The sequence below is a fragment of the Mustela lutreola genome, chromosome 2 (assembly GCF_030435805.1).
Source record: "Mustela lutreola isolate mMusLut2 chromosome 2, mMusLut2.pri, whole genome shotgun sequence".
In the NCBI taxonomy this organism is placed as follows: Eukaryota; Metazoa; Chordata; class Mammalia; order Carnivora; family Mustelidae; genus Mustela; species Mustela lutreola.
In genome coordinates, this window is record NC_081291.1 from 6,937,086 (window position 1) to 6,957,021 (window position 19,936).

Sequence of the window (19,936 nt, forward strand, 5' to 3'; positions counted from 1 at the left end):
TTTTCTCAAAAAAATGTTATTAGTAACAAGGTGTCCCACACGGAGTTCCTTGTGAAGCAGACAATTAGACAATGATTAGCACACATGATGTATACCATGCAGTGCTCCTGGAATCAACAACTGGGCAAGGGCAGATGTGTATTAAGGAATTTGGCCTCCTCTAAAGAGAGATTGTCCCAGCTCCCAGGGGTAACTTTTAAACACTTGAAATTTCCCAGTGATCTGGAGTGATTGACTATTCATGGAGGGCCTCATAGAACACAACTCATAGTTAATGCTAATGAAATGACTCTGGATGAGGGATGGCCATGCCAAAGGGACCAGGCATGTGAAGAAAATGCTGGAGCTTTGTGGAAAGAGATATCAGCCCTGCCTTAGGAGGGAGGCTGGAAATTGAGTTCAGCCATATAGGCCATATTTCAACTAATCATATCTACATAGCAAAGCCTCAGTAAAAATTTTGGACACTGGAACTCATATGAACTACCTGGCTTGTAACAGTCTTTGAGTATTGTCACCGATATTGTCCCAGGAAAAGGTAATGGGTCTGAACTCCAAGGAAGGAAGACAACAAAAGGCTTTACATATGGGATGTTCTAGACCTTGTATTATGTGTATCTTCCTTTGGCTGAATCTAATTTGTATCTTTTTGCTGTAATAAAACTGCAATCATAGTATACTGATTCTTGAGTTCTATGAGTTATTCGAGTTTGTCATCAAATCTGAGGCAATCCTCTCAATTTGAATCATTCTAGCAAATTATTGAACATGAAACAGTTCCCAAATTTGTATTCAACTGGTCTGATGTGACAGTGGACCTAGAGACCCCTGAACTTGTGGCTGGTGTGAAAGGGGAGGGCAATCTTGTGGTTGGCAAATTCTTTGCAACAAGGAAGAACATTGGAAAAACTCAAGCCAAACTGGAGTCCATCAAAGACCTCCAAAAACCATCAGGTAGCTCTGGAGTTAAGATTATGTCTTAGAGTTGGCTGGAATTGGGGCAAAGGGTATAAATTTTACACCCCCAAATCAAACAGTTATCAGATGTGGGTTGCCCTAGGAAGGACGCATGACTTTGCTGAGGCAGAACTCTATAGTGGTTGATTGCCAAGGGTCGAGAAACACCCAACATTTGAAGCAACATGTCCCTTATTACTGACAGGAGATCTTTGTTGTTGTTGTTGTTGTTGTTGTTTAATATTTTATTTGTTTATTGGACACACAGAGATTACAAGTAGACAGAGAGACAGGCAGATAGAGTAAGGGAAGCAGGCTCCCATCTGAGCAGAGAGCCTGATGTGGGGCTAGATCCCAGGACCCTGGGATCATGACCCCAGCTGAAGGCAGACGCTTTAACCCAATGAGCCACCCAGGTACCCCTGTTGTTGTTTTTAATTGTGGAAAAATGACATAAAATTTATCATCTTAACCATTTTTAAGTGTATAGATCAGTAGTAGTAAGGACATTCACAACCATCACTACCATCTATCTCTAGAACTTTTCTACCTTCCCAAACTGAAACTGTCCCATTAAACACTAATGCCCCTTTTCCCTACACCGGCTCCTGGCTCCCACCATTCTACTCTCTGTCTCTGTGATTTTGACTACTATATGCCTCTTATATAAATGGAAGTACACAGTATTTGTCCCTTTGTGTCTAGTGATATAATATAACTGGGGAGAAATTAGATGGAGTAGGAAAAACAATCATCAGGAAAATTGGGATCACCTCTGTTCTGTAGTTTCTCTCCCATCTATTCCTTGGGAATTGTACACCCCAGTTTTCCTAGGGAAGTTCCAGGAAACTTGATAACTATTTATTCAAACTCAATATTAATAGTGTCTCATTTCAGCTTCAGAAGGAAATTCAATAGTTATCCTATTCACCAAGAAATCTGATCAAGATGGGGCTCTGGGAGGCCTAGTCAGTTGAGCATCTGATACTTTTTTTAATTTATTTTTTATTTTTAGCATAACAGTATTCATTATTTTTGCACCACACCCAGTGCTCCATGCAATCTGTGCCCTCTATAATACCCACCACCTGGTACCCCGACCTCCTACCCCCCGCCCGTAGTCAGATTGTTTTTCAGAGTCCGTAGTCTCTCATAGTTCACCTCCCCTTCCAATTTCCCCCAACTCCCTTCTCCTCTCTATCTCCCCATGTCCTCCATGCTATTTGTTTTTCAGAGTCCGTAGTCTCTCATGGTTCACCTCCCCTTCCAATTTCCCCCAACTCCCTTCTCCTCTCTATATCCCCATGTCCTCCATGCTATTTGTTATGCTCCACAAATATCTCAGCTTGGGTCTTGATCTCAGGGTCATGGGACAATTCCCATGTTCGCCTCTGTGCTGGGTGTGAAGCCTACTTTTAAAAAATCTGATCAAGATTATTAAGGCACAAAAATGTATTAGATGTTTTGGACCTTAAGGTAGGGAACATTCCTGAACTTCATCAAATCAATCTATGAAAGACCCACAGTAAATATAATCCTCAATGGGAAAAAGCTTGCAGCCTTTTGAGATCAGGAACATGACAAGAATGCCCACTTTCACCACTCTTGTTCAACATAGTATTAGAAGTCCTAGAAACAGCAATCAGACAACAAAGAGAAATAAAAGGTATCCAAATTGGCAATGAAGAAGTCAAACTCTATCTCTTCACAGATGACATGATTCTTTATATGGAAAACCCAAAAAACTCCAAACTACTAGAACTCATAGAGCAATTCAGCAACATGGCAGGATACAAAGTCAATGTACAGAAATCAGTGGCTTTCTTAAGGTAGAATTTAGATCCTCCTAACAAATGTTGGTGGGTGGGGGGTGTAGAATCAGAGGAAAATAACAAGATGGGGCACCTGGGTGTCTCAGCTGTTTACTCTGCCTTTGGCTCAAGTCATGATTTCCAGGTCCTGGGATCAAGCCCCACGATTGGCTCCCACCTCAAGAGGGAGCCTGCTTCACCCTCTGCCTGTCCCACTGCTTGGGCTGTTTCTCTTGAATGAATAAGTAAAAAAATTTTTTAAAAAGAAAAAAAAACGAGAGAGAGAGAAAGTTATGATTATCTTTCAATGATAGAAACAAGACTGCTCGTGACCAAGAGTTTTGGGTAATGCATAAAGAAAGTGAGAGGGGTACAGATATAAATAATCCTGTAGGGACTATGATTTAAATGGGGAGTCCAAAATAATCCCCCAATTCCATTAGAGCTATGCTAACAGGAATAGTTGTATAAACAAAATCAGAGATCCATATAGGTATATATGCCATGTGGCTGCAGATTCAGAATTTCTTGTTGTTGTTGATTTTCTGCATTTTTCAGTTCTATGAACCCAGAAAGAATAAGGCAAATGCTGATACTAGTCTGTTCTGCTGATCATACCCCACAGTGCCCTCTTGATGTCCTTGTTCCTCAAGCTGTAGATGAAGGGGTTCAGCATAGGGGTGACCACAGTGTAGATCACCGAGGCCACTGCACCCTTCCTGAGGGAGGAGGAGATGGATGAACTGAGGTACATTCCAACGCCCGTTCCATAAAACAAGCAAACAACCAACAGGTGGGAGCTACAGGTAGAAAAGGCTTTGTACTTCCCACCTGTGGATGGGATTCTCAGAATGGAGGAAACAATTCATATATAAGAACAAAAGATCCCTGAGAGGGGAACACCACCAAAGATGGCTGTGGATGGAGATATCAGAGCAGGCAAGGTGGAAGAGTTGAGGTGCATCACAAAAGAAATGATGAATTTTCACATCTGTGCAGAAGGTAAGTTGGGACACCATCAAAAAATGAATCTGAGATTCCAAAAGGCTGATGAAAAGTGACATCAGGACCAACAAGCCACAGAGGCATGAGTTCATGATGACTGAATAGTTCAGGGGGTGACAGATGGCCACAAATCGGTCATAGGCCATCACAGCTAGGAGCAGATTGTCCAAACACCCAAACAGGGAAAAAAAAGGGCACCTGAGTTAGGCAGCCTGCATAGGTGATAGTCTTGCTGTGTGTTTGAATGTTCACCAGCATCTTGGGGATTGTTGTGCTGCTGAAGGCAGTATCAGCCAAGGACAGGTTGGAGAGGAAGAAGTACATGGGCATGTGGAGGTGGGAGTCAGAGCTGACGGCCAGGATGATGAGCAGGTTCCCAAGCAAGGTGACCAGGTACATGGACAGGAACAGCCCAAAGAGAATGGGCTCCAGTTCTGGATCATCTGAGAGGCCCAGGAGAAGGAACTCAGAGATAGCTGTTAGATTCTGTGGTCCCAGGCAGGTGGGACACCTCTCAAAAGAGAACGAGTATTGAGTAAACAGAACAAGTGTAGAGACACCCAGCTAAATGTGACTATTTTGGTTCAAGAATTCGCACTTCCCGTCGTACATTCCAGTACCTTCAGCAACACTTCTCATTTGTAAACTCTTCTTAGAACTAATTCCTTACTGCTGTCTGAGCTATTTACCTGTTTCTATATATATCCACTATGAAGACACTGGGCCAAGAATGTTAGAGAAATATACAAACATAGAAATACCTAGTTATACTTGGCTTCAGAACTCATATTTGTTGCCAGTAAAAACTGAGTTTTCTTGCTTTCCATGCATGATCCCATTTCCCAGAATTTCAGTTGCCCAAAGACAAACACTGTCATGAATGTGGTAGATATATTTTTTTCAGTGTTTACATAATATTAGTATTGATTTGTGTATTCATAAACAGTTTTCTTAAAAACTTACTTAATACTCTAATAATACACATATTGTTTCCTGAGTTCTCACTTACTGCAACAATGCTTTAAGTGTCTGTGAAGTATATACATCTATTTTAAGCACTTCAGAAGTGGCATAGTATTACCTGAAAAATGAACTTTATTATCTCTTAATTTATTACTACAACATTCACTTTTTAAAAAAAATATTTATTTATTCTGAGACACACAGAGAAAAAGACTACAAGCAGAAGGAGGTAGAGGGGAAAGGAGAACCTTTGGCTGTCTTCACACTGAGCACAGAGACCAATGAGGGGCTCCATCTCAGGAGTCTGAGATCATGACCTCAGCCAAAATCAAGAGTTGGACACTCAACTGACTGAGCCACCCAGGTGTCCCTTATTACAATAAATTACTAATAAAAATCTTGTTCCCACCTCCGTATTACACAAATGAGAATTTCTAAAATATATGCATAAAAGATAAGAACATTGTGAAAAATCAATATGTACAATTTTACTATTAATTATCCTTTTGTTTTCCGAATGGAAAGTATAGGAAAAATCAACTTCATGCTTTTATTATCAAGGTATAGAATCAGAAAGATCCCCAAAGTCTGTGTTCCAATGGTCTTTCCATGAAAAACCCACAGTAAAATACCTATCTTGGATAAGGAATAATATTTTATATTACAGATTTCAAAAATAGGCTGCAAAATGCATTACTATTCATAGAAAATCTTATGATCTATAATATTCATGTAGTAAGGGCCACAGTCAACCACTTATCCCAATTCCCTAATTCACAGATGAACTCTCAGAATCCGAAGACAAGAAATTGTTGGTGCTGTTTCTGTTTGCTCATCTGGAACTAAAGCGTGTTTGAAAAGAAAGCAACCATTCGACACTGGTGGAGTGCACAGAGCCCTGGGATGGGAATCAGACGGAACATGGAGTATATGTCAACATCCCAACCTCTCTGTGCTGTTATCCTCCATCTAGAAATGGGGAGAACATCAACCATATCAAGATACATGTGGCCTCTAAAAGAAGTTTGCACCCAATAAATACTCATTCATGGTTTGTAAATCAGAATTTGCATTATTACTGGAACAGTGAGTTTATTGGTGGAACCCAATTCTAAGAAAGGTTTAATGACTTTTACTTTATTATATATCTGGTAGAAGCCTATCATGTCCCAGGAAATTCATTCAAGAATGCATGGAAATGCATGGGTGGCTGTGTGACTCCATTGGTTAAGTGTCCAACTCTTGATTTTGGCTCAGGTTATGATCTCAGGTGTGAGAAATCAAGTCTGGCCCCCACTGGCTCTCCCTCTCTAAAAAAAAAAAAAAGAAAGAAAGAAAGAAGAAAGAAAGAAAGAAGGAAAAAGAGAGGGTCAAAATGGTAAAATGTGTCTCAGTTAAGTACAGTAAGATTTGCCTCCCTTTCTCTTTTTCATCTTTATGGAAATCTCCAGTAATTTTCAAATGAAGAGTATATTAAGTGGAAATTGACAGGTCTCTTAGAAAATCTGTGGCATAGACACAGAGAACCACTGTTTTATATTTCATAATTTATATTTTATATTTCATCTAGATCTGTGAAACATCATTGGAAGGATGGAACCCATGCTGTCTCTGTCCCGTTTCTGAGCACCAAAGAAGGGTCCATTCAATATTTAACAGATATCACTGGTGCTCTTGGAGCCTATACTGTGCCAAGCAAAGTCTAAGCTCTGGGAAATCAGAAATAACTGATTCAGTTGCTTCCCTCCAAACACTTAGTATCTACCTGCATAAGGACACACACAAAAAAAGTTCTTTCAGGATCTAGGGAAAACTGAACCTTCTGATCACAGGATATTTTAGTTGGATAGATGGTGCTTAGCCTTGGTAATGACAATAATAACCACAACAATACCTAAAATTTACCGTATCCTTACTATATGCATCTACCATATTTAGTCACATGTTCAGTGCTCATCTTAATTCTTGCTCAATACAGTTGTAAGGACTGCTCAAACACATTAAGAACTTGCCCAGTGTCATATGGATGAAAGTAGAGCAGATAAGATTCAAAGGTAAGTGGTGGGTCTCTGAGGTGCAAGAACTGACTTGTTTGTTCTGTTTCCCTGCACTTCATAGTTTAAGCAGAAGTCCAGAGGTCTTTTCCAAAATTGCTAAGATAATCTTGCGACAGTTTTTTATCTCCTAAGAATGGAATCTAACATATTGACCCCATATCTCCCTTAGAGATCAAGAGGGCCTAAATTATAGGAATCGGGGAGAATATGGAATATGAAGCAAAATTTGAGAGCTGAGGCAAGAAAGAGAGCTACCTTGAATTGTCATGAGCTGACTCTTTATAATCTCTACCTTTATCTCAGCCATCTTTTCTACAGTTGATGCAGCAGGTGACACTAACTGCTCTCTGGTATCTTCTAGCAGGAAGAGCCAAACAGGAAGAGCACAGGGAGTGGAGGTCTTTGCCTGGAGTAACAGGAAAGAGAGGTGAGACTTGGATAGGCAGGAGAGAATACTGTCTCAGAAGCCTGTGAACAGTCTCGCTGTCTGAATTCAAACCTAAATTCATACCCCGTCAAGGATCTGGCAAAATTTTAAAAGCTTCTGTACCCCAATGCTTACAGCAATGGCCACGGTCGCCAAACTGTGGAAAGAACTAAGATGCCCTTCCATGGACAAATGGATAAGGAAGATGTGGTCCATATACACTATGGAGTATTGTGCCTCCATCAGAAAGGATGAATACCCAACTTTTGTAGCAACATGGACGGGACTAGAAGAGATTATGCTGAGTGAAGTAAATCAAGCAGAGAGAGTCAATTATCATATGGTTTCACTTATTTACGGAGCATAACAAATAGCATGGAGGACATGGGGAGTTAGAGAGGAGAAGGGAGTTGGGGGAAATTGGAAGGGGAGGTGAACCATGAGAGACTATGGACTCTGGCAAACAATCTGAGGGGTTTGAAGTGGTGGGGTGGTGGGAGGTTGGGGGAACCAGGTGGTGGGTATTAGAGAAGTCACGGATTGCATGGAGCACTGGGTGTGGTGCAAAAATAATAAATACTGTTATGTTGAAAATAAATAGAAAGTAAATAAAAAATAAATAAAAATTTTTTTAAAAATTAAAAATATAACAAAAATATTGTTTAAAACTGAAAAAAATTTAAAAAATAAAATCAGGTATGTGCCCTCTATCCCTACACTTTGAAGAGTTTTGATCAGGAAGGGATGTTGTACTTTGTCAAATGCTTTTTCAGCATCTATTGAGAGTATCATATGGTTCTTGTTCTTTCTTTTATTGATGTGTTGTATCACATTGACTGATTTGCGGATGTTGAACCAACCTTGCAGCCCTGGAATAAATCCCACTTGGTCGTGGTGAATAATCCTTTTAATGTACTGTTGAATCCTATTGGCTAGTATTTTGTTGAGTATTTTCGCATCTGTGTTCATCAAGGATATCGGTCTATAGCTCTCTTTTTTGGTGGGATCCTTGTCTGGTTTTGGGATCAAGGTGATGCTGGCCTCATAAAATGAGTTTGGAAGTTTTCCTTCCATTTCTATTTTTTGGAACAGTTTCAGGAGAATAGGAATTAGTTCTTCTTTAAATGTTTGGTAGAATTCCCCGGGGAAGCCGTCTGGCCCTGGGCTTTTGTTTGTTTGGAGATTTTTGATGACTGTTTCAATCTCCTTACTGGTTATGGGTCTGTTCAGGCTTTCTATTTCTTCCTGGCTCAGTTGTGGTAGTTTATATGTTTCTAGGAATGCATCCATTTCTTCCAAATTGTCAAATTTATTGCCGTAGAGTTGCTCATAGTATGTTCTTATAATAGTTTGTATTTCTTTGGTGTTAGTTGTGATCTCTCCTCTTTCATTCATGATTTTATTTATTTGGGTCCTTTCTCTTTTCTTTTTGATAAGTCGGGCCAGGGGTTTATCAATTTTATTAATTCTTTCAAAGAACCAGCTCCTAGTTTCGTTGATTTGTTCTATTGTTTTTTTGGTTTCTATTTCATTGATTTCTGCTCTGATCTTTATGATTTCTCTTCTCCTGCTGGGCTTAGGGTTTCTTTCTTGTTCTTTCTCCAGCTCCTTTAGGTGTAGGGTTAGGTTGTGTACCTGAGACCTTTCTTGTTTCTTGAGAAAGGCTTGTACCGCTATATATTTTCCTCTCAGGACTGCCTTTGTTGTGTCCCACAGATTTTGAACCGTTGTATTTTCATTATCATTTGTTTCCATGATTTTTTTCAATTCTTCTTTAATTTCCCGGTTGACCCATTCATTCTTTAGAAGGATACTGTTTAGTCTCCATGTATTTGGGTTCTTTCCAAACTTCCTTTTGTGGTTGAGTTCTAGCTTTAGAGCATTGTGGTCTGAAAATATGCAGGGAATGATCCCAATCTTTTGATACCGGTTGAGTCCTGATTTAGGACCGAGGATGTGATCTATTCTGGAGAATGTTCCATGTGCACTAGAGAAGAATGTGTATTCTGTTGCTTTGGGATGAAATATTCTGAATATATCTGTGATGTCCATCTGGTCCAGTGTGTCGTTTAAGGCCTTTATTTCCTTGCTGATCTTTTGCTTGGATGACCTGTCCATTTCAGTGAGGGGAGTGTTAAAGTCCCCTACTATTATTGTATTATTGTTGATGTGTTTCTTTGATTTTGTTATTAATTGGTTTATATAGTTGGCTGCTCCCACATTGGGGGCATAGATATTTAAAATTGTTAAATCTTCTTGTTGGACAGACCCTTTGATATCATCAAAGCCATCTATGAAAAACCCACCGCAAATATCATTCTCAATGGAGAAAAACTGAAAGCTTTTCCGCTAAGGTCAGGAACACGGCAGGGATGTCCATTATCACCACTGCTTTTCAACATCGTACTAGAGGTCCTAGCCTCAGCAATCAGACAACAAAAGGAAATTAAAGGCATCCAAATCGGCAAAGAAGAAGTCAAATTATCACTCTTCGCAGATGATATGATACTATATGTGGAAAACCCAAAAGACTCCACTCCAAAACTGCTAGAACTTATACAGGAATTCAGTAAAGTGTCAGGATATAAAATCAATGCACAGAAATCAGTTGCATTTCTCTACACCAACAGCAAGACAGAAGAAAGAGATATTAAGGAGTCAATCCCATTTACAATTGCATCCAAAACCATAAGATACCTAGGAATAAACCTAACCAAAGAGACACAGAATCTATACTCAGAAAACTATAAAGTACTCAGGAAAGAAATTGAGGAAGACACCAAGAAATGGAAAAATGTTCCATGCTCCTGGATTGGAAGAATAAATATTGTGAAAATGTCTATGCTACCTAAAGCAATCTACACATTTAATGCAATTCCTATCAAAGTACCATCCATCTTTTTCAAAGAAATGGAACAAATAATGCTAAAATTTATATGGAACCAGAAAAGACCTCGAATAGCCAAAGGGATATTGAAAAAGAAAGCCAACGTTGGTGGCATCACAATTCCGGACTTCAGGCTCTATTACAAAGCTGTCATCATCAAGACAGCATGGTACTGGCACAAAAACAGACACATAGATCAATGGAACAGAATAGAGAGCCCAGAAATAGACCCTCAACTCTATGGTCAACTAATCTTCGACAAAGCAGGAAAGAATGTCCAATGGAAAAAAGACAGCCTTTTCAATAAATGGTGCTGGGAAAATTGGACAGCCACATGCAGAAAAATGAAATTGGACCATTCCCTTACACCACACACAAAAATAGACTCAAAATGGATGAAGGACCTCAATGTACGAAAGGAATCCATCAAAATCCTTGAGGAGAACACGGGCAGCAACCTCTTCGACCTCTGCCGCAGCAACATCTTCCTAGGAACAACGCAAAAGGCAAGGGAAGCAAGGGCAAAAATGAACTATTGGGATTTCATCAAGATCAAAAGCTTTTGCACAGCAAAGGAAACAGTTAACAAAATCAAAAGACAACTGACAGAATGGGAGAAGATATTTGCAAACGACATATCAGATAAAGGACTAGTGTCCAGAATCTATAAAGAACTTAGCAAACTCAACACCCAAAGAACAAATAATCCAATTAAGAAATGGGCAGAGGACATGAACAGACATTTCTGCAAAGAAGACATCCAGATGGCGAACAGACACATGAAAAAGTGCTCCATATCACTCGGCATCAGGGAAATACAAATCAAAACCACAATGAGATATCACCTCACACCAGTCAGAATGGCTAAAATCAACAAGTCAGGAAATGACAGATGCTGGCGAGGATGCGGAGAAAGGGGAACCCTCCTACACTGTTGGTGGGAATGCAAGCTGGTGCAGCCACTCTGGAAAACAGCATGGAGGTTCCTCAAAATGTTAAAAATAGAACTGCCCTATGACCCAGCAATTGCACTATTGGGTATTTACCCTAAATATACAAATGTAGTGATCCAAAGGGGCACATGCACCCGAATGTTTATAGCAGCAATGTCCACAATAGCCAAACTATGGAAAGAACCTAGATGCCCATCAACAGATGAATGGATCAAGAAGATGTGGTATATATACACAATGGAATACTATGCAGCCATCAAAAGAAATGAAATCTTGCCATTTGCAACAACATGGATGGAACTAGAGCGTATCATGTTTAGCGAAATAAGTCAAGCAGAGAAAGACAACTATCATATGATCTCCCTGATATGAGGAAGTGGTGATACAACATGGAGGCTTAAGTGGGTAGAAGAAGAATAAATGAAACAAGATGGGATTGGGAGGGAGACAAACCATAAGTGACTCTTAATCTCACAAAACAAACTGAGGGTTGCCGGGGGGGAGGGGGTTTGGGAGAAGGGTGTGGGATTATGGACATTGGGGAGGGTATGTGATTTGGTGAGTGCTGTGAAGTGTGTAAGCCTGGTGATTCACAGACCTGTACCCCTGGGGATAAAAATATATGTTTATAAAAAATAAAAAATTTAAAAAAAAATAAAAATAAAAATAAAATCAGGAAGGTAAAAAAAAAAAAAATATTGTGCTCCTATCCTTAACTCTGAAATGGTCATAATACATGTTGCTGTCTATCCAGGGTGGTAATGCAGATAAAAGTTTACAAACTATGTAGAAAATTCATCTCAGTGTCTGGCACTTGGAGTCCCAAACTAAAGGCTTGCAACATTGTGTTTATTGATATCATTTCCTTCTTCACCATCATCATCACCTTCATGATCATGTGGAGGACTCAGGGAACAGTTAAAAAGGACCTATTTCCTGTTCTGATGGGAAGATGCCCAGGAGAATTAGAACTAGCATGAGACAAAAATAGAAATCTAAATAAGAGTGCTAGGGTCCCTGCCAGAACCAACAACACTAGGTCTTTATAGGGCTTTGCGTTGGACCTTTGCATTTTGTTCCCCTCCTGTCTGGCTATCCCAACTGTCCCAGTGGTCTGATGAGGAGGGAACAATGCTCTTCCTGTCCCTCCTGCATTCAGTCACCCCCACTGTACTTCCTACTCACTGGTCTGTACTGTGAGGAGGATGGTCTGTACTAGAGGAGGATGGAAGCTTGAAGAACTGGCTGCCTCTCCCATGCCTGGAGCTTCGTGAGGACTGAGGCTTTTTTTCCAGCACTGGCAGGAAGACAGATGCTGGTATGGGTGTCCTCAAGCAGACAGCTCTGGGAGGAGGAGACTCATGTATGGAGCCCACTGACCTGGCACTGAAAACTAAAAGGCTGGAAATCACAGGCTGATTGTTTACAGTTGAGGGCTCAAAGCGCTTGGCACATAATTAGCCAGATTGGTCCATGTTCTCCCAATCTCTAAGGACTTGCTATTATTAATTGATGGAGAAAAGTGAATGTACTGGGTGGGGGGTTGTATCTAGACCCCCTCCTCTTCTCAGGAAGAAGCTGACTTTTATTCCACTTTTCTGACTTCCAAGTCACTTATCTCATCATAAAATTCAGACGCATTTTGTTTCAACTACAGAAAGCAACATATGACTTTTATATCTGTATAGCCACTGGCTTAATCATGTATTTTAGAAAGAATTAGGTCTTCTATTCAGGGAATCTTATTGAATTTCTGTTTTCTCAGTTAAAATATATGTTTCTAAGGAGAACTTTCTGTTTTTCTTTCTATACTCCTGGTTTGGGGTTTGGAATTTGTGCATTGGAGATGTATGTTTTTTGCAGTTTTGAGAGATAGCTCAGGGTTAATTATTTTGTTTAGTGATGTATGTTATTATATTAGACAATTGTTTATTTTTACATATTTACCTGGTGACTTGATCACTTGCTTAAATACTTCAGGGTTCTCAGAGATCTATACATTCAAAATGTGGATGATCTCAAGGCTTGGCTGGAAGACAAACTCAGAGTTTGATTTCTCATTAACTGATGTGAAGAAAACTTCAGTATTTACCCCATTAAATTGGGTGTGTAAGAAATTGTGCTTATGCATGTGTGCATCAATGGCAGAGGAAATTTTTAGAGAGCCCAAATGACCAAATGACAGTAGTATAGAGGATTGGAGAAGGAGGTGTGAGTGTTGAGATGTTTTAGAATTCTTGAACAGGAGGAAAATCATATTAAACTGAAGTCACTTAACTTCAGGAAGAGCCCATCCAATACTAAGTTCATTGTCAGTGAAGTTGGCAGCCTATTTGACTTAATGTAAAGACAGAGCAAATTAAACCAGTTATTAGACAGCATTTCCAAAAGCCCAGATTGCTACCTCAGAAACTATATGTAGTATCTATAAAGGAAATACTGGTATGTACATGGGTTCCTGGATGTGTAGCAGGAGACAAAAGGACCCAAAGATGATTGAATCTGAGAGAAGAGAAGACAGCATGGTGACAAAGTAGAATCCTAATGAGGGGTGTTACTATAGAAAGGAAAGATCTCTCCTTTTCTGAGGACATGGTCCTTCACTATCCTTGAGTAATGAATATGAAGGTAAGAGTAAAATTTTCCAAAATGACAGAGGTGACTTAATCTACAGGCACAATTAGAACCACACAGCCACTGGAAATATCACCACTACTTGAAACCTCAACTGTGCACCCTTGACCAAGAGATATCATTACAATCACCTTTTTATCCTGAGCTCACTCTGCAATCTCCCCATCACATCTCACTTACAATGTAGATTTATTCCCTATATTATGATTGTCAGTCAGAGTTCAATCAAGAAAAGAGAAACTACTTGTTATTTTAGAGAAGGTAATTTTAGCATAGATATGATGAAATGTCTTTGTGAAAGGCACAAAATAAATACGATAACAGAGCCATAACTGCAAGTTAGAGTGACAACACCACAGCCAAAGATTCGTGGGGAAAAGATTGGGCATTAGCACACGTGATCTTTATTACAATTATTAGAAGAATTTAAGACAAGCCAGTTGGAAAATCAGAGAAGTGGTTTAAAGATTCCCAGCCCCTACCACAGCATCACAACTTAAAGTATAGAAGGGTAAGTTTGGGGCAGAAAGAAATAGCTTAATTATCCAGCCCAATGAACAAGTTGTAGAGTGTAGCAGGTAAAGACAGGTAAAAAAATATTACCAAGAATATGAGGGGGGAAACCGCATTGGCTATTGTTATAGAAAACTCTTTCATATCTCCTCCTTTCGGATCTCTGATCACTTTGAGATGGTCAGGGTTTGACCATGAAGAACAAACACATGCAAGTTATTTTTGGATGGAAGGTCTGATGAAATTCAAGGGTCCTCCACCATGGCTGCACATTAGACTGACCTGGGGTGATTTAAAATATTGATCAAGTTATTTTTACTCTCCAGTCCAATTAAATTTTAATTGGTGGTGGTGGAACTCATACATGAGGATTTTTAAAGTGTATCAGATGTTTCAAACATGAAGCCAAGATTGAGAACCAGTGATATACATTCTCTCATACAACCTGCATCAACAGATTTGATCAAAGCCAAAGTTTTATGGGAAATAGGTGTGACAGTGAAAATGGGTGAGAATATATTTCATTGTTTATTTAAATTCAATTTATTAACATATAATGTTTAATTCATTTTGGAATAGAGGTCAGTGAGTTATCAGTCTTATGTAATTCTCAAAGCTAATTAATCGTGTGCCCTCCTGAATGTCCATCACCCAGTTACCCCATGCCTCAAACCCTCCCCTCTAGCAACCCTCAGCTTGTTTCATTTTTTTTAATATTTTATTTATTTGACAGACAGAGATCACAAGTAGAGAGAGAAGCAGACAGAGAGAGAGGAGGAAGCAGGCTCCCTGCTAAGCACAGCACCCAATGTGGGGCTCAATCCCAGGACCCTGGGATCATGACCTGAGCCAAAGGCAGAGGTGTTTTGTTTTGTTTTGTTTTAAAGATTTTATTTATTTATTTGACAGAGAGAAATCACAAGTAGATGGAGAGGCAAGCAGAGAGAGTGAGAGAGGGAAGCAGGCTCCCTGCTGAGCAGAGAGCCCGATGCGGGACTTGATCCCAGGACCCCGAGATCATGACCTGAGCCAAAGGCAGCGGCTTAACCCACTGAGCCACCCAGGCGCCCCCAAAGGCAGAAGTTTTAATCCACCGAGCAACCCAGGCACCCCAACCCTCAATTTGTTTCTTATCATTAGGAGTCTCTTATGGTTTGTCTCCTTTCTGACTTAATCTGGTTTGATGGAACTCTTCTATGATCCTCTGTTTTGTTTTTTAAATTCCACATATAAGTGAGATTGTATGATAATTGTCTTTCTCTGACTTATTTCACTTAACATAACACCCTCTAGTTCCACCCATATATTTGCAAGTAACAAGATTTTATTTATTTTTTTTCACTATTAACTGGTCTCCAGACTTTATTTCTACTTTGGTTACAAATACAGAAGATTCCACAGGCTTAGTAAGATTCAATAGTGCAGTGATTTTGCCATACATAGGGTCCCAGAATATTCTCTCAATTCCATCAAAGATGTGCCAAGATGAGCAATACTCAGATATGACAAATCAGGAGGAATGGGAACAATGAGCTACCAAAACTATAAGACCAAAAAGGAAGCTTGCCAATTCCATGTTTGGTTTTGCAATCATTTATAATTAACAGACAGAAAAAGGAGTCGAAGACTAGACTGTTCTGTTGAGGAGCTTCTGCAAAGCCCTCTTGACGTCCCCATTCCGCAAGCTGTAGATGAAGGGATTCAGCATGGGAACAACCAAAGCATACATTACTGAGGTCACTGCACCCTTCCTGAGAGAATGTGAGACAGCTGAACTGAGGTACACACCAAGGCCTGTTCCATAAAATAAGCAAACAACCGACAGGTGAGAGCCACAAGTGGCGAAGGCTTTGTTCTTCCCACCTGTGGATGGGACTCTCAGAATGGAGGAAACAATTCGTGTATAAGAACAAAAGATCCCTGAGAGGGGAATACCACCAAAGATGGCACCAATAAAATAAATTATTATGGTGTTGATGGAGGTATCAGAGCAGGCAAGGTGGAAGAGTTGAGGTGCATCACAAAAGAAATGATGAATTTCCACATTTGTGCAGAAGGTGAGTTGGGACACCATAAAAAAATGAATCTGAGATTCCAAAAGGCTGATGAAAAGTGACATCAGGACCAAGAAGCTACAGAGGTATGGGCTCATAATGACTGAATAGTTCAGGGGGTAACAAATGGCCACAAACCGGTCATAGGCCATCACAGCCAGGAGCAGATTGTCCAAACACCCAAACAGGAAAAAAAAGGACACCTGAGTTAGGCAGCCTGCATAGGTGATAGTCTTGCTGTGTGTTTGAATGTTCACCAGCATCTTGGGGATTGTGGTGGTGCTGAAACCAATATCAGTCAAGGATAGGTTGGAGAGGAAGAAGTACATGGGCGTGTGGAGGTGGGAATCAGAACTGACAGCCAGGATGATGAGCAGGTTCCCAAGCAAGGTGACTAGGTACATGGACAGGAACAGCCCAAAGAGAATGGGCTCCAGTTCTGGATCATCTGAGAGGCCCAGGAGAAGGAACTCTGAGACAGCTGTTAGATTCTGTGGTTCCACGCAGGTGGGACAACTCTCAAAAGAGAAGAGAGTATTGAAAAAACAAGTGCAGAGACACCCAGCTAAATGCACCTATTTTTTTTTAAGTTTAAAAAGATTTTTATTAAAGTGCACTTTACATACAATAAATGCACATATCTTAAGTGTACAATTTGATGAAATTTGACAAATATATATACACATATAACCCATACTGCTAGTAAGACAGAACATATTTGTTAACCCACAATCTCTTTTGTGCTCCTTGCCAGCCAATTAGACTGTTGACCCCACCACCTATTTTTTTTTGTTTTGTTTTGTTTTTTAACTTTTTAAATTTTTTTATTTTTTATAAACATATATTTTTATCCCCAGGGGTACAGGTCTGTGAATCACCAGGTTTACACACTTCACAGCACTCGCGCTTCCCAGAGTACATCCTATTACCTTCAGCAACATTTATCAATTGTAAACTCTTCTTAGAACTCTTTCCTTACTGGTGTCTGAGCTATTTACCTGTTTCTATTTATACCCACTATGAAGACATCGAGCCAAAGAATATTAAAGAAACATACAAATGTACAAACATAGAAATGCTTAGTTATACTTGGCTTCATACTTTGTTGCCAGCAAAAACTGAGTTTTCTAACATTCCCTGCATGATCCCATTCCCCTGCATTTCAGCTACCCAAAGACAAACACTATCATGAATGCGGTAGATGTATTTTCATTTCAATGTTTTCATAATATTAGTATTGATTTATGCATCCATAAACAGTTTTCTTAAAAACTTATTTAATTCTATAATAATACACATATTGTTTCCCGAGTTCTCATCACAACATGTTTTAAGTGTCTGTGAAGTATATCCATCTATTTCAAGCACTTCAAAAGTGGCATAGAAAGACACCAACCAAAGACATAGAAAAGTGGCACCTGAAAGACAAACTTTATTATCTCTTAATATCTTATTACAATATTCCTTTTTTGGAAAAATTATTTATTTATTCTGAGAGATGAATAGAGAAAGAGAGTACAAGCAGAAGAAGTTAAAGAGAGAGAGAGAACCTTAACTTGGCTTCACACTGAGCACAGAGCCCAATGAGGGGCTCCATCTCAGGACTCTGAGATCATCACCTCAGCCAAAATCAAGAGTTGGACACTCAACTGACTGAGCCACCCAGGTGTCCCTTATTACAATATTCCTAATAAATTCTTGGGCCCACCTCCATATTATACAAATGAGAATCTCTATAACATATAGGCATAAAAGATGATACATTGTAAAAAAAAATCAATATATGTACAATTTTACTATTAATTATTTACATTTGTTTTCCTAATAGAAGGTAAAGACAAAATCAATATCATGCTTTTATTATCAAGGTATAGAATCAGAAAGATCCCCAAAGTCTGTGTTCCAATAATCTTTCCATGATAAATACACAGGAAAGTGCCTATCTTGGATAAGGAATAATATTTTTATACCACAGATTTCCAAAATAGGCTGCAAAATGCATTACTATTCATTGAAAATCTTATGATCTATAATATTCATGTAGCAAAGACCCCAGTCAACCACTTATCCCAATTCCCTAATTCACAGATGAACTCACAGAATCCGAAGACAAGAAATTGTTGGTGCTGTTTCTGTTTGCTCATCTGGAACTAAAGCGTGTTTGAAAAGAAAGCAACCATTCGACACTGGTGGAGTGCACAGAGCCCTGGGATGGGAATCAGACGGAACATGGAGTATATGTCAACATCCCAACCTCTCTGTGCTGTGATTCTCCATCTAGAAATGGGGATAACATCAACCATAACAAAATATGTGTGGCCTCCAAAAGAAGTTTGCATCCAATAAATACTCAGTCATGGTTTGTAAATCAGAGTTTGCATTGTTACTAGAATGATGGGTTTATTGGTGAAACCCAATTCTGAGAAATGTTTAACAACTTTTATTATATATAAGAGAGGTAGAAGCCTATCATGTCCCAGGAAATTCATTCAAGAATGCATGGAAATTGGGGTGCCTGGGTGACTCCATTGGTTAAGTGTCCGACTCTAGATTTTGGCTCAGGTTATGATCTCAGGTGTGAGAAATCAAGTCCGGCCACCATTGCCTCTCCCTCATTAAAAAAGAAAGAAAGAAAAGAAAGAAAGAGAGAAAGAAAGAAAGAAAGAAGAAAAAGAGAGGGTGGAAATGGTAAAATGTGTCTCAGTTAAGTGCAGTAAGCTTTGCCTCCCTTTCTCTTTTTCATCTTTATGGAAATCTCCAGTAATTTTCAAATGAAGAGCCTATTAAGTGGAAAATGGCAGGTCTCTTAGAAAATCTGTGGCATAGACACAGAGAAGCACTGTTTTATATTTCATCTAGATCTGTGAAACATCATTGGAAGGAAGCAAAGCACCCAATGCATGGAACCCATGCTGTCTCTGTCCCGTTTCTGAGCACCAAAGAAGGGTCCATTCAATATTTAACAGATATCACTGGTGCTCTTGGAGCCTACACTGTGCCAAGCAAAGCCTAAGCTCTGGGAAATCAGAAATGACTGTGATTCAGTTGCTTCCCTCCAAACACTTAGTATCTACCTGCATAAGGACAAAAAAAAAAAAAAAGTTCTTTCAGGATCTAGGGAAAACTGAACCTTCTGATCACAGGATATTTTAGTTGGATAGATGGTGCTTAGCCTTGGTAATGACAATAATAACCACAACAATACCTAAAATTTACCGTATCCTTACTATATGCATCTACCATATTTAGTCACATGTTCGGTGCTCATCTTAATTCTTGCTCAATACAGTTGTAAGGACTGCTCAAACACATTAAGAACTTGCCCAGTGTCATATGGATGAAAGTAGAGCAGATAAGATTCAAAGGTAAGTGGTGGGTCTCTGAGGTGCAAGAACTGACTTGTTTGTTCTGTTTCCCTGCACTTCATAGTTTAAGCAGAAGTCCAGAGGTCTTTTCCAAAATTGCTAAGATAATCTTGCGACAGTTTTTTATCTCCTAAGAATGGAATCTAACATATTGACCACATATCTCCCTTAGAGATCAAGAGGGCCTAAATTATAGGAATCGGGGAGAATATGGAATATGAAGCAAAATTTGAGAGCTGAGGCAAGAAAGAGAGCTACCCTGAATTGTCATGAGCTGACTCTTTATGATCTCTACCTTTATCTCAGCCAT

At 39.5% G+C, this 19,936-nt stretch overlaps 1 protein-coding gene and 1 pseudogene across 1 annotated transcript; both read right to left on the reverse strand.

Annotated features, from left to right (window-relative positions):
• Window positions 1-3,363: 3,363 nt before the first annotated feature.
• On the reverse strand, window positions 3,364-4,385 carry LOC131823092 (olfactory receptor 7E178-like; annotated as a pseudogene).
• An 11,449-nt stretch (window positions 4,386-15,834) lies between these two features.
• Window positions 15,835-19,936, reverse strand: LOC131823093 (olfactory receptor 7E178-like). Its single transcript, XM_059159073.1, has 2 exons — window positions 19,922-19,936; window positions 15,835-16,836 (listed from the first exon to the last, which is right to left on the reverse strand). Exons 1-2 carry the CDS (start codon window positions 19,934-19,936, stop codon window positions 15,835-15,837), a joined length of 1,017 nt encoding a protein of 338 aa, XP_059015056.1.